The following is a 27,608-nucleotide window of genomic DNA, read 5'->3' as shown; positions in this document are numbered from 1 at the left end:
TAGGATTGAGAAAACCGTCACCAAACTGCAACTGAAAAGTTTTTACATCAAGTATATAATTTAAAAATAGATTTGTTATTTATTAAAACAAATATATTATGTGATAGGAGGACTAGGAATAACGTTTTACTAAATGGGAATATACCCTCTATATAGGCTGTTCTTGAATTGACAACGGTGATTTGATTAGTCTTGAAATAGGTTTAGGTGAAAATACCACCTTCCAGCTATGTTCTAAATACAGCAATTATAGAAATAAAATTAATTAAAAAAAAGAAAAGAAAAGAAAAGAAAAGAAAAGAAAGGAAAAGAAAAGAAAAGAAAAGAAAAGAAAAGAAAAGAAAAGAAAAGAAAAGAAAAGAAAAGAAAAGAAAGGAAAAGAAAAGAAAAGAAAAGAAAAGAAAACCAAAGAAACCATACAGAAAGGAAATTCAATTGAAAAATTCAAAGACTTATTATGGGATTTCAAGGATATATTCATGTTTTTCAGGGATACTGAACTTGAAAGCTTCTTCATTATATGACTGAATAATGGTTCTTTTCAGGTGGAGCACATTTAAAACAGAGTTACTACATTTCCTCCACTTACTTTTTCCCTCAACATTATTTCTGACCATACTCTCATACAGCTACCCTCATCTGTCCCTGAGTTCACCTCTCCAAAACGTTTGATTCTGTTTTCCCTGAGCCAGTTAGAGTTTCTGTGCTCTGGATCTGTCACTGAAAATGAAGCATGTTGAATTTACACCATAAAATTTCCTGAAGGATATTGATGAATAAATGAAATAAGAGTAATTTTGAGAATGCAGAATTTCAACATAGCTCATCTAAAGTTACACAGAGGAGAGAGCAGGAAAACTGTTCATTTTCAGAGAAGTGGGTGCACATGTGAAGTGCATATTGCCACTGAAAGCTGATTGTGCTCAACATGCAGAAAATTTTACATTTGTCTTTATAAAGAAACTTCTTAATGTCAGCAACAAATATTCTGACCTTAAGTATTCTTAGGAAGGAAAATGATTCTGAGGTCAACTCATTCCCTTGGAATCAGAGGAAGATTAAAGTTCGTTTTTTTTATTATTCATTACAATAGATTATAAGCCTTTTTCTTTCTACCCTTTTCATTGACTTGACAGATGCCACAGGCAATTTATTTCCTATGCCTCCGATTTCTTAATGACTGTGTCCTCTTCTGACTTAATTAACGTTTGTGATGTGCACCAAAAGCAAAGATGGAACTGTTACAGAAATAGAGTAGTATCATTACTATCATAGTGTATGGCCAAATAAGAATTACCTTTTTTGAGTTTCCTTACTGCCAGCATGCGGTGCTGGGATGAAAGTTCCCAGATTCGTAGTGTTTTATCATCACTCACTGTTGCGCAGACCGGCAAGAGAGGATGAGCTGCCAAGCCCCAGACTTCTCCTTCCATATGTCCCTAAAGGAAACCATTTAATATAAGACAAAATAATGCATGCGGGTTTATGTAAAAAGTTCTAGCACTTGCCTTGCCTCCTTTTACAAGTCTCAGGTAACAAAGATTTCACCATCTTCTCAAAAATTTTCCACATTCAGACAGACCTGAACGGCTGGTCTATTTCCTCTGATAAGTATCTAAAAGATACTTTTTCATAGTCTCCTCTACTATTACCATCTGTAATTCCTGTTCCTCCAATGCTCTCTCTTCCAGACTTGAACAGGAAATAGTTATTCCCCAAACAGGACTTTATTCTGAAATCCTAATGTGGGCTAATATGTCTTCAAGGGTTATGTAATTTCTTAGATCCTGGAGAACTTGTTTGCCCAACATACACATACTTAGTTTTTTTAATCTTTCCTCAGAACTCGGTTTTAAACCTTTCTAATCACATCCTGCTTTTTCTAGATTTCCTTCAATTTACATACAGCTTGCTGGCACAGAATTTCAAGATTAAATAATTTCTTACTATTCTCAATCTGGAAAAGATTGAAAAAGATGGAAAAATACCATTAAAAGAAAAAGGGGAGTAACTGTCATGACTTCTTAATTACCCCTTTTGTATTTTCAATTTTAGCTCAAGTTGCTGCATGCAAGTATGTAATTAAAGATGGATGACAATTATAACACTTCCCTTTATCAGAAAACTCACAGCAATTGGGTAATTTTACTCTTGCAACTGTACTATTCATATGAAGGGACCTATGTTAGGAAGAGACTGCAATTCCAAAGTAGTCAGTGAGTTACATAACTTATACTGTTTTGCACATTTAAGTTAGTAAGGCTGTGATGCTGGCAATACAAATTTGAAAGATTACTTTATGTGGTCAGAACTAACTGGAAAGAAAAAGACCAAGGAAACCATATTTTTGTAAAAAACACTGTTAATTTAGTCAGTTTTAGAAAACAAAAAGTAAAAACTTGACAAATTATAACTCAGTAAATGATACAATTTTCTACATAGAGACATTAGGGTTATCCAAGACACCAAAGCAACATCAAATACATCAGTGGACATATATATGAACATTTTTTAACCAAACTTTGCAAAATACTTTGCCTTGCAAAAAGAGGTCTCTTTATGCTTTGTAATACATGCAATGACAACTGCATATGACTGTAGAAAGCTGTCGTAACCCTAAAACAATTTTTCACAAATTAAAGTACAGGATCCTTTAGAATACTCTATATTATTTCGGTCCAAGCAAATAAATGGAACCACACTGTCAAAAATTGTGTTAGCTCTACCCTTCATTTTTCATTTTTATGTTGGGTCCTAAACTAAATTGTCTAAAGAATTCATAAAAAGTCTCATAAGTGTTTGAACTTAATAGACTGTTTGTTTTACCTTCTGAATTCTGGAATTCACAGCAAATCTCAAAGTCATTTACATAAGAAAGCATCAACCTCTGCCTGAGCAAGGAAAGCAACGTTGATCAACAGGATTAATGAAAATAGAAAGAAATGACTGGGAAAATCTTATAATGTCTTGGATTTCTACAGGGAATATTTTGATATGGAAAAGCCATAGAGTACCTGAACAAGTAGAGTCATAGGGCCACTTTTATCAATTTCAAGTATCTCTCCATTTTTAGTTCCCACTAGTATATGCCCATGTCCTAGACTGATGGCTCGAATAGAAGGATTGTCTTCTAAAAGTAAACCTGAAGAATACAAAGATATTAAGTTTAGGGTTTTACTGTGAAATCAAAAACAGACTCATATCACCTATAATTTACACGGTTTATATAATCTCTAATTAAAATCTGTTTAAAATCATGAAACATAGTACACTTGACTGATCAAACTACTAGATAATCCATGGATTTAATTAATAATTTCAAGGAGGGAAGTTTGTGCTACTCCATATTATGGCAATATCGAGATTGGTATTTTACTGCTTTAACACTGACAGTGTACAAGGGGTTCAGATGCTCCAGCAACTTGGACATTAATTCTGTGATTATCTGTGAATACCACTTTACAGAATTCCACACTGATGCCTGAAGAAGTAGAATTTAACAGGTCTTTCCAACTCATAGGGACCCTGGTCTCACTACATGAAATTTGGCCACTTGAGGAGCTAGCTGCTAAACAACAGATTTTGGAACAGCCAAGACTCGGGCTTGTGACATTTCTTTTTAAAATAATTTATTCAGTGAAAACAAAGCTAGATGTCACAGAATAGAGGAAGAAATAGCAGAACAAACTATAAATGGCAAAGATTGTGGGAAATAAAACTTAAATCAATCAAACCAGAAAATTCCAGCACAGAGTAGCAAGTAGCATATTACCGTGCCTTTTGTGTTCTGGTGAGATTTGACACCCATTACTGCCGTTTTACCAGCCTTTATGCATATAGTCCTTATTAAAACACATTGTAAAATAATACCTTTAGAACTAGCAGATAGTGCTGCTCTTTTAATAGCATATGTCTTCAGACATCTTTCAAACATATCATCCCAAAGCGCCACAATTCCGTCTTTTCCACCAGTTACAAAACCCTGTACGATCACAGTATGAAAACATACACAAATGTCAGCAGTCGTGTTAATAGTTCAATATTTTAAAAGACATGTCCAAGGGCAACATAAATTATCCCCTGCATTTTATCCATGTTTTGAATTAAAAATACTGCAGCCTATACCTATGAAGAAAAATAAGGGGAGAAAATCTAGAGAGTATATACAGACATATAACCATGAAGACTATTGTAAATAGTAATCCTGGACCATAACATTTTTCTGCATGTGGAAATAAGCTATGGAAAAATATGTGCTTCATCCTTAGAAGAGCCAGTAGTTGGTAATAATAGCTTCTCAAGTTATTCCAAATTCAATGGACTTAGCAGCTGCTTCAGACAGAGTCCTAATAATGCAAAGGGACCAATTCTTTGATTAATTCCCTTGGTAGATAGTCTTTATCTGTGCCAAGTGAGTACAAAACACAACATAAATAACTAACCAACAAAAAAGTAAGTTAAAATGATGTTTAGAAGATAGAGTGCCAAGATCAAATAGAAAAATTGATGGAAAAGCTAGGAACAATCAATTACGGCTAGAAAGGATTGAGCCACAGGGATTTTAACTGACCTTGATACATAGAAATATTATTATCTAATATTCCTCTTTTCATGCTGTACTTTTAAAGTTGAAACTATAATCTCAAAAAGGATATTCCATTATCAACATCTTCAAATTGCCAGTGGGTTTCAACTGGCAAAACTTTGCCCCAACCTCATTTATATATTGCCCCAACTTTGCCCCAACCTCAATAATATATTTTGCAATAGTTTCCTTTAAAGATTTATTGATGCAACTGAAGGAAAACGCTTCTGATACCTGGAATAATTAACTCAGAACAACAAGGCCTTTGGATATTTGAAGTGTTGCTTGCCTAAGATACAGTGATGATAATATAAAAAAAATCCTGTTTCATATTTTGGAAACTGATAAAGCAAAAATACTTTTGGAATCATGTTGAAGAGGCAATAAATGTTACCTGTTACTCTTCTGGGGTTTACAAATATGAAATTGACACACATGAGCACAGTGAGAAGTAAATTTTGCATATTTAGAGGTCAGAAAACTATTGGTCAGGTAATGAGCACATATGTGGTCCTTACAAACATACGTCTATCAAATAACAGAACTCATTAATATTGGTTTTGTGATTTTAATCACATTCAGATTCATCCAGTGCAACTTGCTTTCTGTTACGGTTTTGTTTATTAAAGCACCTTCAATGTTAGTGCAACGTAGAACAATGTATTGCTTACATACACATGTACAAAACCTGAGTAAATTCGTTGGGAGATGTTAGTTATACACTTATAAAATCCATTATTGCAACAAAAATAATAAAGATGAATGGATCACATAAGGTGATAAATACCTTATCCAATGCATGCATGGCAAATACAGGTCCATCATGGGCTTTCACTGTCTTAAGCAACAGAGTATCCTTCCAGATATAAATGTCTCCAGTAGCAGCACCAGAGAAAACTAAATCTTCTATTCGCCCATATGAAACACTCATCATAGTTTCCAATTTTCCAGTAGTTCCAAATGTTCCTCGTTTTGATGTAAAGCCTCCACCTGCAATATAAACAAAAGTAAGTTTTTTAATACTTCGTTTGTAGTCATAGTGCTGTAAAGGAAAAATGTCTTGACGCCATCATCTCTTGCGATTGCGTAAGACATTATAGAAATATTGAAAACACAGTGCACAAGGGAAAAACATAATAAAAGAAAGTCAATCTAGTAATGACAGTTTTGAAGCAGTACAGGCTCTATTTTTCAGATTGTTATCTCCAAGGAAATGATATGTCTTTATGTCTATGTCTTTACTACAAAAATAACCTAAACATAAAAATGCAGAACCTCCCCCCCCAAAAATAATTTTTAATCTGAGAGCACCTGAACAACTTGAACACTGTAAAATACAGTGTTAAGTATAGGAACTTCTTAAAACTGTCTGATTTTGAGTTATCTTGAATTAAATTTTTAACTGCCCTTGTGCCACCTACCTTTACTAAATTTTACACACAGAAGATGCTCTCTGAGACCTCGTTTAGTGTGCATATGATTAGAAGTCATGAAGAACAAAATATCCAGTCCTGAATAAAACATATCCTCAAACAGAAACCAATTTTGCTGTCTTTCTCAGTTTGACAGAACAGTCTAGACTGAGAGCTACGTCCCATTCTGAATATTTTGCTTATTAGTTTGCAGAATCTTATCCTGATTTCAAATAACGGAAAACACATTTTCATTTTTCATTATTTAGAAAAGGAAACAAAACTCCTGTGTCATATGAGACATATATTACCTTGATATCTTGATTCTTGTGATATCATATCATGATTTTTAGCCTAACGTTTAAAACATAAATTACTATAACTGAACTTCTGTAAAATACCCGATTCTTTATTTCTTTTTTGTTTTGTCCAGGTAGATATATTAAGGTCCATCCTCAAATCTATCTTTCCATCCTGGCACCTTGAAAAATGTGCCTCCATTTCTGAAAGTCATCTCTGATGACTGAAAAACAGCTCTATCTTGAAATTGAAGGGGTGCTGAAGTGTTACATCAGTACGAACGCTACCGTTTTTAGAGAAGATTCTTAGCTACCAGCTGGCATTTTCACAAGGGTCCTAATCTGCCTAAGTGAATTACAGGACTGCATGTTTTCTGAAAGCCAAGGATGCTCGTTCAGGAGAAATCCTTAATAGTATGACTCGAGTTAAAAAACAACCAGCTGGAAATGACTTCCAAAGAGAAAGGAATATTGTGACATTTTCTGTTTCAGAGGCAAGTTTTCACCCTTTTAGTATTTTGGTAGCTAGAAAATTGCTTTACAAATAAAAAAAAAAAATCTTAAACTGAGAACATGATGTTCCTGTATTAAGAGTGCACGCATTCTCAAATAAATTAAATATAAAATATTCAATACAGTACCTGTTTGCTGCCAAAATTTGATATGCTTCATCCCAACTGTGACTAGTTTGTCTACATGATGTGGATTACACTTCACTACAAATATTTTATCCTTATGGCCCCTGCAATAAAAATAAAAATTGAAAAACGTGGTAAGGGATGACTTAACATTTCAAACTAATTTGTTTTAAATAGGCATTTCATCTTATTGGACTAACCAAACAGAGTCTTCAACAGCGAGGGTCTAAACACCATGACTGTCATACTCTTGGTGCAAACACAACAGTATAGATCTACAATACTATGAGGATCGGCAGACGGATCACAGAGGCTATGTCTATATTATCACTACCATCATTACCCTATCTAAAAAAATTAGAACACTGTATTTCTACCTGCAAGAGCTTAGCCTTGGAAGCTGACTCAAAGTTGGCAGAATGTATTTGAGCATACACTGTATAAGAATTAGACTAGAGAAATGTGGTGAATAAAAATTGCCTCCTATTGAATTTCAGTTCAGTTAAATTATAATGAAGCAGCAGGCAACAAAGGTCAATGCCATTAAGAAAAGGTATAAAGGGCAGCGTAAATGTTTAATCAATTAATAAATATCTAAATCCTTTGTCAAGAAAAATGAAGTCTTTAGCCTACTGTGTTTCAAGAGGGAAAAATAAAATAACAAATTATAAAATTGTAATTTAGGAAACAGCTCATTCAGAAGCATATACACCCTCAAATTTATTTCTCAGGTAACTAAAGTTATTCTGTTGGAGTATGTATCTATGGGAATTTGTAAGTTTAAGTTTCACCATTGCAAAAAATATTCCCAGATGCAAAGTAGTAATTATTTCTATTTCAGTGTTTTATAAAAAGCAAAAATCACTAGCTTTTCAATATGAATTTTCAGGTTTTGTACTATGAGAATGTCCCTTTCATCTGACAGGTTTAGCAGATCTGAAAAATCGCATGGTTCTGATAACTCTCTTGGTTGCAGTATTTTCTGGTGAATCAGTCTAAAAGGTGAAAACCAGTCCTTTACAGCTTTGACGTCTGAAGTATGTCTTCCTGCAATTCCTCCTTCTCCAGTTCCTCTACTTTGCTATAATGATGCCCAGCCTTTCAGTTCAGGCCAGTTACAGTGCTTCTTCTGGAAGCATCTATCGCATAGGCAAAGTGTACCGCCATGAGTCCAAAATCAAACTAATTGCATCCCAGAGAGGTTGTCCCCTGTAAAAGGACAAGAGTATGTCTGCCCATGTGATAGGATGAATAGTGCTGACACATGACTATATGGCCTATGTTTCCACCCCAATTTCCTGCAACAGTCAGACCAAAACACATATACAAGCCTGTGTAGTTTTTGTGTCCTTATGTTCCAAAGAACTGGCACAGGACATTTGCTCTTACAGGATGAAGAAAATAAAGAACAGGATGTTCACTGATTTAGATTGTAAATAAATTTGACAATGCCTCTCTCTTAGAGATTGCAGTCTACTAATACAAAACACTAGGACCAAACAGGACCAGCACTGCATCAGCATGTAAAGCATGAGAAGCTAGTGAAAGAAGGTCAGATATTGTCGTGGTTTTGGCTGAATTTACCAAAACCGGACCGGCAGATGGCCCTTCCCCCCCCTTCCCCCCCCTAAAAGAGGAGAGAGGAGGAGAAAGAGATAAGGAGATTCAGAAGTTTAGAATGAACTAAACTACTTTAATGAAAAATTAATATTAAAATAAAAATAAAGAAGAAAATAATGAAATAGATACAATATATACAAAACCGTATCAAGCTCCCAGGATGTCAGTTACATCAACGGCAGGCACTGGGGAAGTCCCAGACTGGACTCAGTGACGAATGGGAACTGGATTCCAGCTCTGGAGTCAGGAACACACGGATCGGGATCAAAGGCAGATGAACAGACAGAGTCCTCTCTGGACGTCGGCCATCGCAGGAAGGGCTGACCCTTTGATCCCTCAGCCTTTATACTGAGCATGGGGCAGATGGGATGGAATACCCTAGTTGGTCAGGTTTGGGTCACCTGTCCTGTCCACTCCTCCCCACTGATGTGACCCCTCTACGTTTTTTCCGTTTCCGACCCTCTAAGGGGGCAAATAACGAAATTGGCTGCCCTTGGTTGTTATAGCAATAAGTATAAGCAAGGGCCTCCCTGCGTACCATTCCTTGGCACGGAGCACAAACATTGGTCTTATCACTCTGAGAACGAGCAGTTTTCTCCACAATATGCCGTTAATTTCAGAGAGTTAGAGGAGGCCTAGCTAGGATGTAAAGTTACAGAACAGAAAATTGGTTCGGTTTTACTTCAAACCGGGACAGATATATTTTGATTCTAACAGCATACACTGACTCAATAAAGATTTTAATGAAACTACACAGAAAACTGTAAGGCCGAGACAGGGAAACAAGCTGTATAATTTATCTAGTGAGCAATTAAAACAAGAGTATATTCTGAACATTGTGACAAGAAAACTGAGAAGTCATGCTGACATAAATCATCCTAAGACTAAGCAAAAAGGATATTCACACAAAAAATATATATAAAATAACTACAGAATAAACATAATGAATGTTTGTACATAGTGAATGTACACTTCATTTTTCAGGTTTAGTCCTTTAGATGAATTCTTCTTGTGGGTCTACTTGATTGTAAGGAGATGTCCTTCTTTTTTTCTTGTCTGCTAAGGCCAAATGACGATCATGTCTAAAATAAGGGTGTAAACTCCCCTGACTTGGTTTTTGTCTCTCTCTTTATGTGTTACCAGAATGCGAGACTTGCCTTTAGGCACTGCTAAAATATAAACAATAACTTAAATTGGAATTTTGTAGATGATAAACTATTTTTTATGCTCTCTGTGAGGACCCTGTGTATTTTTGAAAAAAATAGTTTAGCAATAAAAGTAGATACATTTGGTACATATAGTATTATACACTGAAAAGGACCCAAGTACTTAATCTTATATCTCTCCTGCGGGCAACAAAAGACAGGTAGCTGTACAGCCCATCATTATGTTGTTTTCAAAAGCTTAGAAGGTCTCTATGAGAATATATAAGTTATTTCTTTACTTGTGAGTCTGAAACACAATTTATCTGGGTACAGTAAAACTAGGATTGGAAAGCAAATGAAAATGTTACATTTTACAACACAGATGACACTGCTGGTAAGCAAGGCCTACATCATAAATTTTAAACAGGATTTAAAATCTTGCTGCCTAATAAACTGGACATTTGAGACAAAATTAGATAGCTAACATAGATTATGGTACCCATGATCTTCTGGTCATAAAACCAATGCCAGATGTTACATGGTTGCAGATAGCATATGAAATGAACTCCTTTCTTTTCTGGTACATAAGTCTGTGCTTACATAAATTCTACACAATTCTAGTATCTTGACCTCAGAAGTATGTTTGATTTGCCTGAGGGTAAGACAGAAATCAGGTTCTCAAACAGTTTGATCTTCTGTCATGTACAACTAGTACAGTATAAAGAAAATACTGCAATTCAATATTTTCTAGAAGAAAAAAAGCAAACATGTAAACTGTGATCCAATTCTCTTCCCAACACTGGTCCCTTCAAGCAATTATAAAAGCTTCTTCACTACAGCGTGATTAGCTAAGCTTTCTGTTAGTAACTGCAAAGAGTAAATATCTCAGAAAAAGCTGAGTCAGAAGGAAGGCAAAATTAGTAGACCTTGAAAAATCTATTTATATTAGAGGGAACACTTTTTTCTTTTTAGAAAAGTGATCTGCATACGTACACTGATGGAACCCAGCATGTTATCTAATGCATAAAGGAAAATATGACAACTCTGATGACTTCTGCCATGAATCAGGAATGAAAATTGGGAGAAAATATTAACTTAACTTGAAAATCAAGAAATGAGCTATAATACCATGAGCTATAATCTTTATCCTAACAGAAAAGCTAGGGAACTCTTGACAGAAATAGTTCACAGGATTTCCAAACACTTAGCTGTAGATCCCAAGGTTTTTAATCTGGATATATTGCTCTGAAACACCATTCTGCTTTCAGAGATGAGTTTGGGTTTTTTTTCCTATAAACAAAGCAATAACCATGGATGATATTATTCAGAAAAATGTAATCACAGGGCACATTTATACCAAGATGTATTCTTACCTGGTTGTTGCTAGCTTTTCTCCTTTTTTCCAATCCCAAAACACAATGGCATGATTATCATCTAGCCCAACAGATGCCAAACATTTTCCATCAGCTGTACAGAAGCAATACTTATTATTAAAGGTGCTAAGGCTTTAGCTGAAAATACAACAGGCAATGAACACAACAAATACATTGTGAACTGAATTTCAAATGATGTGTTATAAATGAAACCAAAAAAGGAACTAATATTTTGAGAGGACAGGATTCAGATTCACTGATAGCCTTCAGTTCCTAAAACAGACTGCGTAGAAAATTAGATAAATGAACTGGGAGAGCGAGTTAACCTGCCCAATCTCTTAAGATGACTGAAATGTATATTTCCTGAAAGTTTTATCCACAAGAAGGATTCATATTGCAATATTGAGCACCAAAATGAATACCTACTGACTGATGACACATCAGCCTTCATAGAGATTTCACAGACCACTCTCCTAATCTATGACCTAGCCTTCATCTTCTTAACTAAGGTGACTTTAGATATGGCAGCACCCTTACCAGAGACAGAACAGGTTGTGTTATAGATCACAATAAGATTTTTCTGCTTAAGTTTTAACTGGATGATTGCAAGTCATTCTTTTGACTTCATTACCTTCTATTATGTTTGTATGTCAGACCTATTTTAGTTTTTTTGTATTTGTATACCTTATCAAACCACTGATCTTTCCCAAAGGCAGAAACAAAAGATTCTCTTGTGTAAATACAAGGAAGATAGGTAGGATCAAACAAGACAATGAAAGTCAACTGCATAAAGTCCAAGTACTCCAAAATCACATTACATTTTATTAGAACTATTTCTGATCAGATGAAGCTTATTTTCTTTTGCTTGAGATGGTAACAAGAAAGATTAGTGTATAATGAAATGGGTGGTTAAAAGTTAATAGGCAATGTAATGAAACCATAAATATGATAGAAAGTTATAAGGCTAAAATTAACTCCTGGCTATCATCTCTTCTACTGTAGCAAAGACACAGCGCTACTGATAATGAGAGGATGAAAAGAAAGAACAGAATATCATACATAATTCAACAGTACCTAGGCATCCTTGCTACTTGTATGAAATAATATTAAACAAGAACATTGTTAATAAACTTCTAGAGACAAACTACTGTCATGAAATTTTGAAAAATTCTAAAAACTAAACCATGATTGCTGAAGTATATGATAAGAGATTTAACTTTATAGGTTGTAGCAGGAGCTGATTACCCGATATTTTTTTTAGCTGAAGAAAAGTTAAAGTTGGAGGAAGTAAGGAACTGGTGACACGTCCAAAAGAGCAAACATAAGCAATGATTTGACAATGTTACTTGTTGGAGAAATTAACAGATGTTAAGGGCTCTGTGCTTAAGCATATTTGACTTCAAGAACAGAAAAAGTGCCACTGGTATAAATTACTCCACTAGAACTACTTCATAAGACTGAATAGGTCCTCACAGCTAGACGGGACTCACAGCATTTAGCAACTATGAAAAGCAAGTGAGGAAGAAGGCGAATTACAGAAAGAGTTCACAGTTGAATGAAACAGGCCTAGATGGAAGGAATGTAAGTAGGCAGGAAAGAATGAAGTTGAAAAAAAGGGACAGGAAATCAAAACTGAATTTATTAAATAATAAAAAAAAAGTAAGAACACCAACAAGGAGACACAAAAAGTTAATGAGAAAGGAAAGGAAAGAAAAGCAAAGGAGACAGTAAGAACCATTCTATAATAATTTTAGCCAGATAATACTCTATAAGATAGCTGTTACAAAAGGTAAGTATGCATTATATAAGATGCATTATTTAAGAAAGAGGTATATTTGTATATTTGGATGACAATAATTATTTTTAGGGGTAACTTAATTGTGTAAACGAAACACAGTTAACAAAATTTTGTTGGTAAGAATACAGCTTAAACTTTAGTCACTTTAAAAAGGAGGTTTCATGTATTAATATGTGGTATATGCTCCAATTAATACCCAAAATTATAGATGTTAAATTAGCCACCAGAGGGCACAACCAAACATTGCATGAATGCAGTTATAATCTTTGAATCATAACATCATCAGAACAGTCCTACAAAAGTGACCCAGGACTGTACACTGTTTTCAGTAATGGCCAATAGCAGATGCTTTAGAAAGTGAGTAAGAGCAGAGAGTACTGGTAGTAGAAAGTCAGCTGCCAGATCAAGTACAGCCAAAAAAGGTGTCTTTGGAGTTTTAGGTTTCTTTCTTTAGGTTACTTTCTTTCAAGTACTGTGACCTCAACCTGTTGGAGCAGGTCCAGAGAAGGGTCACAAAACTGATTAGAGGGATGAAACACCTCTCCTGTGAGGACAGGCTGAGAGAATTGGCGCTGTTCAGCCTGGAGAAGAGAGGGCTCCGGGAGACCTTACAGTAGCCTTTCAGTACTTATAAGAAAGCTTATAAGAAAGATGGGGACAAACTTTTCAGCAGGGCCTGTTGCAATAGGACAACGCGTAATGGCTTTAAACTAAAAGAGGGAAGATTTAGACTAGATATAAGGAAGACATTTTTTACAATAAGGGTGGTGAAACAGTGGAACATGTTGCCCACAGAGGTCATAGGTGCCCCAAACCTGGAAACATTCAAGGTCAGGTTGGACGGGGCTCTGAGCAACCTGATCTAATTGAAGACGTCCCTGCTCATTGCAGGGGGGTTGGACTAGATCACCTTTAAAGGTCCCTTCCAACCCAAACCATTCTATGATTTAGAAATATCTATTACTAACACAATGAAAACTCCCTACAGCGTAGACCATAGACCACTCTGATACCATAGCAAGGTGCATATTTGCACAACTATCTGTTCCTCTCTATGCCAAGAACCTTAACTAAAGCCACTTAGGAATGCAACATGTGCATACTCAGGATCAAGTCCTAAAGCAATGTTGTAATGATGCCAGTGGCTGCTACTTTTAAAAAGACCTTGAATATTTTTGTACAGATTTATGTCCACAGAATATGTGGCCAACTTATTCTTTAGGCTTTTACAGAAGTACATGGATACTAATGCATGGAGTACTACTATCTGTACAGGAATCTAATTTTTGCTAAAAATGTAAACCATAAAATAAATATTTCCTATATATATAAATGTTTGTTCAGCTACGGATCATAATGAGAAGTTTTTAACATCTATGCACACTATGTCAATTAGATTAACCTTATCCATTTCCTCTTCTTCTGGTAACATATCTACTTTCAGAGCCACAGTGGATCAGCAATTTGAATTTTGAATTGAACATTTGAATTCCAGCTCTTGGATGAACACCAAGGCTCCTCTTCTGATAATGGAATATGACTTAGTTCTTTGTGGAAGTAAGTCTTCTTTCATATAAGCCTGTCTCATAAATATAATCTATGTCCTAATGAATTCTTACCACGTTTCTAGAAAGAAGAATATGAAATAAATGATGTTTAATTGAAAAAAAATCAGACTAAGAAAAGGATAGTGCCGCTAAAGTAATGTTGGTTGGTTTTTTGTTTGTTTTTTTTAAATAGAAAAAGGGAGAATGAATTTGTAAGCACTTTTATAAAGATGCAAAAGTATGTAAGTCACCACCATATGGATGATGTTTTTCAATGGTGAACACTGTAATTACCCTTTGAGAACTGAGACAACTTAGGTCATCCATTTCAGAAGGACAAGTAGGGGAAGCAGACAACTGTTTGTCATATTTCTGTAAACTCACTGAAAAATTTGGGAGTTGTTAGCAAATTTGAAGAATTGTATGAACCTACAGATCACATTTCCACCTCATTTATACACTTCAAGTTACCATTCTGCCTGCTTCTAAATTATTATACCACTATGTAAACAGACAGAGTACTAGCTGTACACTTCGTATTATGTATTGGACATCATAAAAATCAATTATTGATTGATTGACAAAATGCCCATGACTAACTTTACTACACACGCTATTTTTATCAAAACTTGCAGACTTTTATGTAAAATTTGTATTGGTCGTAAAATTGGCTAGCTGTTCAAATTAAGATTTCATCATAAGGATTGCTTTTTAATTAGTCATTTAGATAAATATGGGTTGTGGCTTACCTGAAAAATCCAGCGCGCACACTCCTCTTTGATGCTGGCCTTTGAGCAATGATAAACATTTCAGTGTCTGTGTGTCCCAAACATGGATAGTAGCATCTCTTCCAACCTAAATCAGAGCATTAATCGGAATATCTGCTCATAGAAGTTCAAAGCACACCAGTATCAGTAACTTCACTAACATATCTTCAAAACACCCCAGAGGTAACTACTTTTCCACTTGCCCTATTTTATCTTTTTCAAGATCTATTTTGTCTTTTAGAGAAATATCAGTAGTTATTTTTTAAAACATCAATATTCAGCATCATATTAATGATATCATTTATCATGATATATGAATATATATAAACATACTGAATATATCATATTCAGTACTAGATACCATAAACTGCCCAGCATACAATAGCCTGTATCTGAGGAAGGCTTTTGAATGCTACTACAGTACAAAAACACTGAGACTGACTAACGAAACCCCAAAACCTCCTAGGATGTAGATAAAGTACAGCGCCTGCATTTACACAGATGAAAGCAGATGATCAAAGTGAATATAAGATTTTTTTTGAAGGCCACGGCATAAGATTGGCAGGCTTTTTGTTATGCAGGAATGATTTAATAATCACCTCAAATAGTTTCCAATGCAGTACTCTCCAGCAGTTTGGCAGGGATATAGGAAGCAATACACAGCTTACCCATATGTAGAAGGAAACACTCTACTGAAGGACAAAGAGAACCACATTTTTCCTAATTATATATTGTAAAGGGAATTTATTTCCATGTTTTGCTAAGATCATCACTTCTAAATACCCACCTGTCCAGTAGCAACATAGTCTTTCACTGGGTGAATGCTTAGGCTGAGGATGTCATCATCGTGACCAAGATACAGCCTTTGAGTGTGTTGTTGCCTATTATATACAACTGCTACAGCAGCAATATGATACACCACTTCTCCAGTTTGTGTGTAGAACAAGTTATTTCGACAGTCATAGCCTCTATAACTGAAGTAAAAACAAAACAAGTTATATTCTGTTTCAAAACTCTTCTAGTACTTTGTCTAACAAATTGTGCAAATAGTTGGTGCGTTAACTTGAAAAGAGTACATATGTGGTGTCAGCTTTAGCTCGAAAATATCACAGTGTACAGGGAGAGACTATTCCACCAAGAGCATTCATGAATCATCTCATGGTTTATATTGCAACTAACTCCTAAATTTGTACTGATCTAACAATAAGAATTTATAATTCACATAGAATTGTCCAGGTAAGTTTTACAGGGACTTGGGTTCAAGCAGAAATCTATCAGGCATTTTTACAAATCACAGCTATCACGATCAACTTAACAGAGTAACTTTGCTCCAGGAAACATAAGGTGTAGTCAACAGCTAGTTTCAAATGTAATTTTATAAAATGCAATGCTCATTTATTATATGGCTACAGTATTACAACCTTATTTTGTTCCTCAACAAATACAAGGAAGGAAATTAAAATCTATGGCTAATATTCCAAAAATTACCCACAGTAATAATAACAAACAAATTAATTACCAGTAAGCAGTGAAAAATGCTTTGCTAAATGCTCTGAGGTGAATTGATTAACATTGTTAGAATGTTTTAACAATCAGGAAAAAAAAAGTATTATCTAATATTACTCTACCCATGTATAAACTGCAACTTTAAACTGTCCTCAGGTGCTCGCTCTCTTTTAAGGAAGGGCACAGAATAGTTTTTCTCTTTGCTTTGCTGTTTCAGCTGAGGTAGGTCTTCTTTGTAAACCTGAAGAATAATTGTTAAAATTAATTGCACGCCTCCAGTTTTCTAAATATTTTTATATATGAAAGTGACTTTCTTTTAAGTATTAAATTTAATACGTTAATGTGATTTTCAGTAGTTACAACACAGAGAAAGTCATTATTGCTCCCTACAGAACTTCAGATAATAATAAAAAAATGTTTTCCAGACAATAAAGTCCCGTAACGTGTGAGAAGCCCAGAACAGTAGTTTGGAGTAGCAGCAGCAGAGTGTATTTTTTCTAGAAGATTTCAGTGTCACTTAGTGAAAAGGAATTTAAATACTGACTGGAACTCTTCAAGAGTGTTTTAACTTCATATGAGCTTCAGTGTACATAGTCAAAGCTGAACATAACTAATTCATTCTATCCAGGGAATATGGTGAAATATACAATAACCAACAGCAATTAAGTGATTTGCTAATGTGTCCAGAATCCTGAAGTAGAATTACAACTCTGTAAATATACTAAAGGCACAAAATACAATACATTTAAATCTTTCAGAAATGCTGAGACTCTGTGGAGCTTCTAAAGATATGGCACCAAACAAAATCCATTATAATGCTGAAATACAGCTTTATTGTTTGTTTCCTGTGCCTACCTTTCTTGGATTTTGCAAAAGGACAATGAAACTGCCATTCCCACATAAATTTACATGACTGCAAAGATGGAATATTTTTACAAGAAAGGTGCTCATATAACAAGCTGAGCTTTTGAAATGGTAGGCAAACAGAGCCTTAACATATTGTCTGTCACTCATATGTACTGTATTTTATCCTGAGTGTTCTCATCCATTTACTCTTGCTCATCAGTGAATACTGCCAAATAAACAGAATATAGGACCATAATTTTCTAAAGCAGCTCAAAGTCTAGAACTCTCTCTACCGCTTCATCCATAACATTAAAACACCAAAACAAACACAAACCCAATTCTCAAAATGAGATTAATGTCTTTGTTTCCACGTGCTTTTGGTACATTACTTCCTTTAACAAAATGTAAAGTGCAGCTTATGCTTCGGGTTGTCTCACGCTTCCTGTATAAGGTTCTATTTTAAGTTGCCTCTAGCTTTTTCATGCATTAACCTGCCTGAAATATTGCTGTTTAACTGCTTACAACTATTTTTTCACTTTTAGCTTTTAAATCCAGACATCCTTTTTGATGCATAGACAGCATAGAGGAGGATGCTGTCTGATTTGAATACAGAGAAAAAAATCAGGAGGAGAAAAGGAGGAGGATGGGACAAGCACTCCAGTGACAATTGGAGTAAAAGACCGGGGAGGGAGAAAAATTGACAAAAACTTTGTTTCATTTAGCAAACATGATTGATCTCTGTAAAGAAGAGGTAAAATAAGCTGTTGTCAGAAGGACCCATGTAATTTATTGCATATTCTAGAAAGTGAGGTGAAAAGACAAAGGCTGGTCCTTGGCTAGAGCATGGAACATTAGAGCTGATCCTTCCACATTCTAGAAAACAGCTCTGTCAGCCATTAAATCACTCAAACCAGCTTGAATCAAGCTTATTGTGTGTTTTTCAAGCTTAGTATACAAGATCCCAGTTCTGGTCTGAGAAAGTTGTGACCTTTCACCATTGCAACTGATAAGGTACCAGGACAAGGTGAGAAGTAATGTTCTATGCATGGTGAAAACAGCTCCTGAAAATCAGGAAGTGAAAGTCAGAAGACAGCTAGCAGAATTTGATGTTAATGTCTCCTTTCCTTCAAAACAAGGATAATAGCACCCCTCCACATCACAGACTGTCATAAAGACCAGTGTTTCCAAAGCACTCAGTATCCTGAATGGAATGGAAAGAACCACAAGGAAAAGAATTCTGTCTTCAGAGACAAGTTTGAGCAACGTACAATACAGGCAGCCACGGAACGGCCTGATGAATGAAAAAGGATTGAGTAGTTCCTTGTTAGGTAAGAACTAAATACCCGATACACTAAATGAAGTAGAAGTCCTGCAGAAACATGTAATTATAATCCAGGCACCTAAAAAGGGCAAAACTATGTTTTATTATGGTATTTTCTAAACTTCATGTAACTTTGTGACTTCAATAATGTTTTCTACGATAGCAGTGTGAATCTAAATTGTTATAACACAGGTTGGATCACACCTCACATCAGGGGGCAGCAAGGTAAAACTGCTTTGTAAAAGAAGAGGAGCCGAGATCTGAGCATGATAAGGTCAGACAAGACAGTGCCCTCACAGAGAGGGAGTGCAGTCCCACAGGGCCTGAGTGACATGAGCACAGCAGATTCGGTGACTGTAACCAAGTTCACGCAAGAGTCCTGATCACCAGGCAAGCCCATAGTGACAAAGCATAAATCAACACTGAAAAAACAGGTTCAAGAGTGGAATGGTATACATACTATCATTCTTGAAAAAAATCAATGCAGTAAAGAATGCTTATTTGATTTGTTTTCTTCTTGCACGGAAGCAATCTATCTTAATTTATCTCAGAACATAGTTCTACTGACAATAGGAAAAAAATTAAGTGTATTAAGTGCCAATTTTACTTGGTTCCCATAAACTAGGGCAATTTTAAATCTTGAACATTGTTGTTCTTGGCAATAAAAAAGAATCTGGTCACAGATAACTGTATTATACAAGCTTTGCACTCATTAAGAGTATTCTGCTGTGAATATAAAGAAGCGATACAAAAACTCCATGAGCTGTATTCTACAAATTGGGATTCTAAATTGATAAGACTGAAGACTTCTCTAACACCTGTAATGAGAATGGGAATAACAATAAGCTCTCATGTTTAAATTTGTGCTTTTTAAGATAGATTCTTTATTCTAACATATATATATACCAATGCTTTTTTTCCAAACTTTTGAATTCTCATCTCCAGCTAAAGTAAACTCTGTTTTTATGTATATAGGTTGTGCAATCAGCTGAATACTGCCAAAATAATCTTCCTACAGCAGTCTGATGAATTAGCTACAAACTTCTTTTGCTTATCTTTACTGAATAGTCATGATAAATAGAATCATAGAATTGTCTAGGTTGGAAGGGACCTTTAAGATCATCTAGTCCAATCATCAACCTAACTCTGATAAAAAAAAACCCCATCACTAACCATGTCTCTAAGCACTATGTCAACCCGTCTTTTGAATACCTCCAGGGATGGTGCTTCAACCACTTCCCTGGGCAGCCCATTCCAAGGCTTAATAACCCTTTCAGTGTAAAAATTTTTCCTAATATCCAATCTGAACCTCCCTGGGCGCAACTTGAGGCCATTTCCTCTCGTCCTAAATTGTCAGGTAATTGGCACAGTGTGTTCGTTTTTACTCACCTGGCGATCATAGTTGATTTGAGCTTCCTGCTCAATGTCAGAATCTAACTCTGGCACATCAGATAAATCTGAATCTGATTCTTCACTGTAGGAATCAACACCACCCTCTGCACAGAAGAAAAATTAATCGACATATATCTAATCACAAGAAAATAGTAAATGATGTTTTTATATAGTTTAGACTACATGCAAAGCAGTATTCAGCCACTATGGAAACTTAAGCAGTTTGTAAAAATCATGTGGGGTGACTGAATGTGTCAGGTTTTGTTTCCGTTTCTCCTGTTTCACTGCCCAAGACAGGAGGGTGCCAGAGAGAAGAATAACTGAGTAGTTACTAGTATATTTCCATCGTCTGAGAGAATACTGTTTTCTTAACAGGCTTTGGAGTGAAAACATACAGAAATGGTAAATAAAAACTTTCAGTGTGATCTCTGTGTTTAAAAAGATTTGCTGATTTGTATTTTATCAAATTGTGCAGGCAGGGAGCGAGTTTTTGCCCTTTTGCTGAAGGGAATCCAATTTTCAGCAGCTGCTACTATTTAGTTCATATGGCTTTTGTAGAATATTGTAAGTATCATGGATATAACAAGGAAAAAATTCTAAAGTACTGTTATCATATATATATGTGAATTTGCATTGAAAAGAAAATTAAACAATTCAATATGTGTAGTCAGGCTTCTGAATGCAGGTTAGATGGCTGATTTTGAAAATTTAGTTTGATCAAGTAATCTCCCTCTAAATATCTTTTTTCACACACTTTGAAAAATACTACTTGTGTATTCCTAAACATACAACATAGCAGAAGAATTTTTAATGTACTTGGTCTGAAACAAATGGCTGCCTATGAAAAGTAAAATATCCCACGTGCCAAGTACATGCAATTCCAGGGAATTATAATAAAAATATTTTCTGTTAATTCAATAAAAGCTTTTCCAACAGTGCTGCATTCTCTGTTGATTTTATTTAATAAATAATTAAGAAGATATCATTTTTACCTTGTGGAGATGTTTCAAGGATGCCATTTGTTATCCCTTCTGGAATAAATCGCCACTGAAAAACAGAGTGATCAGCACCTCCTGTACTTAAAACCCACTGAAAATCATGGGACCAACGGACATTTGTTACATGTGCTGAGTGGCCAACGTATTTTCTAAATTTACCTCCTAAGAAACAAAAATAGAACTGTTAGTACATAAGAAGAAAAAAAATTAACATTGTAACTAATAAAGTTAGAATTTTAATGGAATGACAGTCTAAACACTCTTATGAAATCTGAAAACAAAAAAAATACTTAAATGCTTCTTGATATTCTGATACTAATAGTAATTATAAAATAAAAATAAAAGCATAAAATAATATGAATGATACATGCACTTCCGTTTTCTGAAAAGCACTTAAATCTTGGCAGGAAGTACCAGATACACATAAGATACACATAGTTTTCACCTTTACGGCCATTACTACTATTGCGAATTATACACATGTATTCTGTATTGTACTACACACGTAAATTCAAATTCACTATCAGAAAATATATTGAAATGATACCAAATTAAACAGTGAAGATCATGGACAGCCAAAATGTTTTATTTAGTTTTATTGGCTTTATGCACAGTGCACATAGTACTTCCTCAGTGCAAATACTGAGGAAACAATCTGTGTTAAAAGCCTATACGAAGCAAATAGCTCACACAGAGCTACACTGACACATGCTAACAGACAGTGAAACCCTAGTGAAGTTTCTGAAATTGTTACTGGCATAAATTTAGATCAATTATTGTATTACATCTGGTGTTGATACAATTTTGTTGTGATATAAAGTCTTACTGAATTAGTTTTTGAAAATGCAATAACAGAATAAGCACATTATAAACTATACATTCTCAACAGTTCTAAAAACAGATATATAAAGATTGGAAGGAAATAGCTAAATACATACAGGGTTAAAGTCTCGTCTTTATATCCATTAATACTAACATGAATTGTGCACACACTAATTTGAATTATACACAAGAATCAAACCCCACCATTAGAAAATATACTGATATGGTATTAAGGTAAAATTGCATTCTTCAGACATACAAAATACTGTCTTACCTTTCTTTAGGCATGGAAATCTAAATAATTTAACCAGTCCAAAATCATCTCCAGTTACTAGCACTGAGCTGCTGTAATTTCCATCCACAGAGTTGACATCAGTAATGTTTGTATATTTTGGCCAAATTCCATTCACTTCAGATCCTATCACAGAGGTCCATGAGGCCCAGTGAATTCCTTTGATCTCATCTTTGCTAGTTAGATGCTTCCCAGCTGAAAATATGCAAGTGAATAATCTGTTTAGTCATTTGGTTTTCAATAAACTCCATTTCTTTACATTACATTTATCTGTGTATTCTTCTTGAGATTAATCTTCTCACCTGTATAAAGATTCACAATTTTACTTTAAATTATAATCTCACATTTGAGGTATTTGTCAACATCACATATCTTACAAGTTCTAATGCAGCTGCACATAAACTTGCTACAAACATATAGACGTGGAAAAACTTAAGATATTTATGTAAGTTCCAGTCAAGAAACTCCGCTTGCAGATGTACTATTTATATTGTACTTTTGTTATTTCTTCAAATCAACACCGAAGTTTACGTGTACGTAACACGAGCCACTTCTAGACTTACATGGCATCTTGTAGAACAGTCTCTCTCCTGCACCATCGTTGGTTTGCAAGAATTTACTATCCACAGACCAGTCAATATGAGTAATAAAACTAGTAGATTTGTTGCATTCTCCTATTTTTTTGTATCGCTGAGCAACCGCATAGATATCCACCGGGCCATCATTAGAACCCACAGCAAGGTAAGAGCCATCTGGTGAAAATTTCATTTCATGGATTACTTCTTTTCGGTCTTTAATATGAACTACCTCTGTCATATCTCTGCAAGAACCAATAGTGAAAATGTGAACTGTAAACTTGTGGACATGCAATCCACAGATACTTAAGACAAATATGAAGACAGATGCACTGCATAACTCATACAACAAAAAAAGGATTTCACTAAAAAATCCTTTTTTTGAGAAGTTCCTATTGATTTCATTTGTTATAAGCAGACTTTTAAAGCAAAATGCAGAAACAACTTTACATATAAACAATACTCTTCCTTCTATTTACCTAATTTTAACTGTAAAACAGTTTTTAAAAACTGTAAAAACTAGCTATCTAGTCTAAACTGGAACAGATTTAATTTTTTTTTTTTTTTTTTCACACAGAAAATGAATTCTATCTAAAGAGCAATTACCTTGTCTCTCACAAGACCATGTTGAAATGGTCTTTGGGAGAGATCCATTTATCCACATTGACTCTTTTGGGCAGACAGGTAAACAGTTTAGACTAGAGGCTAACAATTAGACTGGTAAAGTTAGATGTGATTAATCTCACATGCCATGACCAGCTAGCTACAGTGCTGGGGGTTCCAGAACCACCACCACCATCATCCACCAGTAGAAAAACAGAAATGACAATATCTTGCATATGCCTTCAAAAAAAAAAAAAAAAAAATCAAGACAGCCATACAGTTTTCAAAAAAATATGGAATTCTTCTCTATCTAAATTACATTTGATATAAATCCCTTTCCTATCCAATCAAGGAACCAAAAACTGCAGGACTAATGAATGCAGATGATGAAAGAATTAAAACTAAATTAAAAAACAAATCTTCCCAAATTGACTGAACAGTGAGGCAATTCTTAGTGCCATTAATTTTGTATTACAAAGACAATCCATACCAGATTATGTGTTAGGGCTGTGAGGAAATTTTGTGAGGAAGAGTCTTCTGCAGATGTCATGCTTCCATTATTCTCCGTTTTAAGCTTTTAAATTATTTTTCCTGATTTCTGCTTTAATTAATTACTGCTAGTAACATCAAACTTACTAAAAGGCTCAAATTTATTTAAAACACATTAATTTTTGTTAATATATTCTAAAAATGCTGATACATAGAACTGTAAAAGCAGAGTCCTGAAAGCATAATTATCTGTAACTGAAGACAGAGATTTCTGGGAGAGGCTGATATGAATGGAAAGGTTAATATTACAGACAATCAGGATCTTAAACAAATTTTGTTAGAAATTTCTCTTAAAATGGTGAAACTCTAAAATGTCAGTAAAGTGGAAATTTTGTTGGGTTTTGTTTGTTTGTTTGTTTTTATTTATTCATAGCCATTTTTTCCTTCAAAAAGTGTTTTGGAAACAAAAAATAAAATTCTTAACTCTCCCTTACTACTGAAAACTGGTACAATAACTATTCCACAGTGTTAAATATGGCTTCTGAGAACAGCAGCTAATTCTCTGGATTACTTCATAGCTCCAGATCCTTCATGGCCAAGAAAAGGAACAAAGATTCATGTTGCTGAGTACATGATACAAAAAAATGGCAACAAAACACAATGACATCATCCAGTTTTTCTGGATCAGGGGCTGCATATTTGTTACCCTGTCAGAAGGTCTGTCACAGAAGAGAGACAGATGGAGAAGCAATTGCATTTGGGGCCTTACACAAGGGTGTTGCCACTCTTTCAGGAAAAATGATGGGTTTACCATGATCAGTCTCCGTCAGCTAAATCATGAATAACATTAGGTATCAGGCAAATTAGCAAAGACAAGATTAACATGAGACAAAGAAGATTAACTTCTTTAGAAAAATACTAGTCTTTGAAACAGATTTTAAATCAATGTGAACAGATCACTTAAGTTTTGTGAAAGTCATTAAAGCAATACATTACAAGGGTTTTCACAGATCTTCCATTGATTACAGGTTTTTCCCTCCTATCAGCTAGTAGTTAAAAGTATTTTAAATATATGCTTACCAAATATATGAGGTAGTGTTAAGGTAGTGGTAAACACTTCCAAGTATCAATTAAAATAGCTTATGTGTTTTGAAATCACACTATTTTATTTGGATATTTCACTCTATGGCCAAGTTTATGTTTTACCTGCTTTTGTGTGTCTTCCATAATAGTATTCCACACAGAAAATGCCTACTGCATACGATGCATTCATAGAAAAAAAGGCTTGCCATCTAATATGAAAAGTAGAATTCACATATATCTTGCAAATGTTTAACAATATCTTTCAATCACTGATTATTTTGCATAGTATCCATTCCTGTACATGGCAGAAAATGAACCAGGGAGATCCCTTTCAAAACTATCTCTGTTATTATCACTGTTATGCACATTTCTTTCCACAAAATATCTGTACAATTTCAGAATAAATAAAGAAAAAAAGTCAAAGTTAAAAATGTTAAATTTTATCAACATTATTACTAAGAGCTAATATTTTGAATTAAATAAAGTATAATTGCCAAACTACCACCTTTTAAAACACCAAGTGATATTATGGAAGCATATGCTCAATTTTTACTCTGTTTCCGATAAAATACCCAATGATTTTTTCTTTTTACAGGAATAAAAGACTTTATAATATGGTCTTGAGCTACTCAGGGGAAAAAAAGTTAATAACCTGAGAAACTAATGTAAGATTTTCTCACCGTACTCGAAGAACAATGAAGGAGCCATCCTTCATTCCAAGTGCTAACTGTGATCCATCAGGAGTGAAAGACACACTCCGCACTGCTTCTTCCATATTGCAACGAGCTATCAAGGCATGGTCAGCAAGACTCCATAATCTGCACCAAAGGAAATTGAAACAGTAGGAGATTTTTCTTAACAATATTTCAATATCATCAAGATTAAAACCAAAAAGTCTAACTCAGTTGGTAAAGGCTCATTTGCATGCACCCCTTATATTGATATTATATATTAATATATGTATAATATATGTATTGAGTTCCTTTCCAACCATGGAATTAAGATAATTTCACTGAGTTGAGCTTACAGACTTACAGAAATTTAGTTGTGAAAACCCAAAACTGCTTATCAATCTAGAAGAGAAAGGGTGTGTACAATGACTGACTGAATCATTACATGGACACAGAATTTTCCAACAGTGGCACTGGATGTCTTGGCAAATAATATCAAATGAAGCTTTCAGACATCTTCAAGTGAAGTTCCAGGTTCAAATTTCTTTCAAAATAAAGGAGTCTTTACTGTTCCCAGTTCTAGCAGGGATGGCACCTCAGACCTGAACACATATCTATGATAGCAGAAGAAAAAACAGGGTCAAGCTAAATTACATAATCATTTGGCGTTACCTCTGGACTTTGCTTATCTGATGTAATAGAATTCCCCTAGATGAATACTAATAATAAAAATGCAGTTTCTGCAGACAGAAAGGGTCAATGCAGATCAGAAAGTTCCGGTGAAATTTTCACTGAAAGTGAAAGCAATACTCAGAGAGCATAAACATTCCAACCATGGGGAAAATTTTGTCATAACCCTGAATAAACTAGTAGACAAAATTGCATACTGATTTGCTCATTTACATGTTTTAAAATAAAAAGAATCAAGTAATAAATTATGCCACAAGATAGAGAAAAGCAAATAATGTACCTAAATTTTTAGGAAGGTGTAAGGTCCCGGTCCGATTGGTCTGGGAGGGGTTTGCAATGATTCTGAGGAATCATCGGAATCCGAGATTCTGGAGTTTCCCAGATCACTACAAGCTGGTTATTCAGATCTTAGTAGTTTGCAAGATTTAGAAAAAAAATTTAAAAAAAAAGAAGAATTAAAAGTATGGAAGAAAATGCAAAAAAGACCTCTTGGGGTAGAAAAGTTAAGTCAGCAATTCCTAGCTTTATTTTGAGGCCAGTGTTGTAAACCGAATGCATTTGTAAAAGATTTATAAAATATTCAGTAAAATATTTGAATATTAGCATATGTAATTATTGGCTAAACTCAAGAAAATGACAATGTGTACAAGAACTGTAATGTGATACTGTATGAAGTTTTATAGCAAGCTTTACAGAAAGAAACAATTAGGCTGGGTGGAAGATACTACTGAGATTTCTAAGTACAAGATTTGGAATAGTAACACCATTTTCACTAAAGACACTGGCACAAAATATGAGAATGCTAATGAGACTCGCTATGGACAGTAAGCTGGGAGGCACTGTGAACCCAGAGATGTATTTATCATATTGGAAGAAACAAAGGTTTCTTGATGATGAAACAAATAGACATGGAATGAAATTTAACCAAAGCCCACACTTTCAGAGCCTTGTGCCTAGCACTGTGCTGTAAACTTGAAACATGAGTGGAACCAGCAAAAAGAGCAAGACCTTTCAATTATAGAATGACTATGATCCATGAATGAGCTGCAGACAGAAAAAAAGAAATTTGATCCTAACATATACCCTGGGTGCTATTTCAAAAGGTACACAGAAACAATAGCACACAACACGTAGTG

General features: G+C 34.7%; 1 protein-coding gene across 3 annotated transcripts in view; it reads right to left on the bottom strand.

Annotated features, from left to right (window-relative positions):
* EML6 (EMAP like 6) overlaps positions 1-27,608 on the bottom strand; it is a 125,147-nt gene that overhangs the window by 36,005 nt on the left and 61,534 nt on the right. For all 3 annotated transcript variants that reach the window (XM_074163841.1, XM_074163849.1, XM_074163859.1), the window contains exons 8-21: positions 25,792-25,929; positions 22,925-23,181; positions 22,344-22,556; positions 21,242-21,409; positions 20,247-20,353; positions 16,813-16,931; positions 15,972-16,158; positions 15,167-15,272; positions 11,073-11,166; positions 6,938-7,038; positions 5,373-5,575; positions 3,871-3,982; positions 3,015-3,142; positions 1,298-1,439 (exon numbers count right to left, since the gene is read on the bottom strand). In XM_074163841.1, coding sequence (XP_074019942.1) covers positions 1,298-1,439; positions 3,015-3,142; positions 3,871-3,982; positions 5,373-5,575; positions 6,938-7,038; positions 11,073-11,166; positions 15,167-15,272; positions 15,972-16,158; positions 16,813-16,931; positions 20,247-20,353; positions 21,242-21,409; positions 22,344-22,556; positions 22,925-23,181; positions 25,792-25,929 — 2,075 coding nt within the window. The remainder of the gene's footprint in view (positions 1-1,297; positions 1,440-3,014; positions 3,143-3,870; positions 3,983-5,372; positions 5,576-6,937; positions 7,039-11,072; positions 11,167-15,166; positions 15,273-15,971; positions 16,159-16,812; positions 16,932-20,246; positions 20,354-21,241; positions 21,410-22,343; positions 22,557-22,924; positions 23,182-25,791; positions 25,930-27,608) is intronic.

Source organism: Numenius arquata, chromosome 2 (assembly GCF_964106895.1).
Source record: "Numenius arquata chromosome 2, bNumArq3.hap1.1, whole genome shotgun sequence".
In the NCBI taxonomy this organism is placed as follows: Eukaryota; Metazoa; Chordata; class Aves; order Charadriiformes; family Scolopacidae; genus Numenius; species Numenius arquata.
This window is presented reverse-complemented; position numbering and strand designations above follow the sequence as displayed.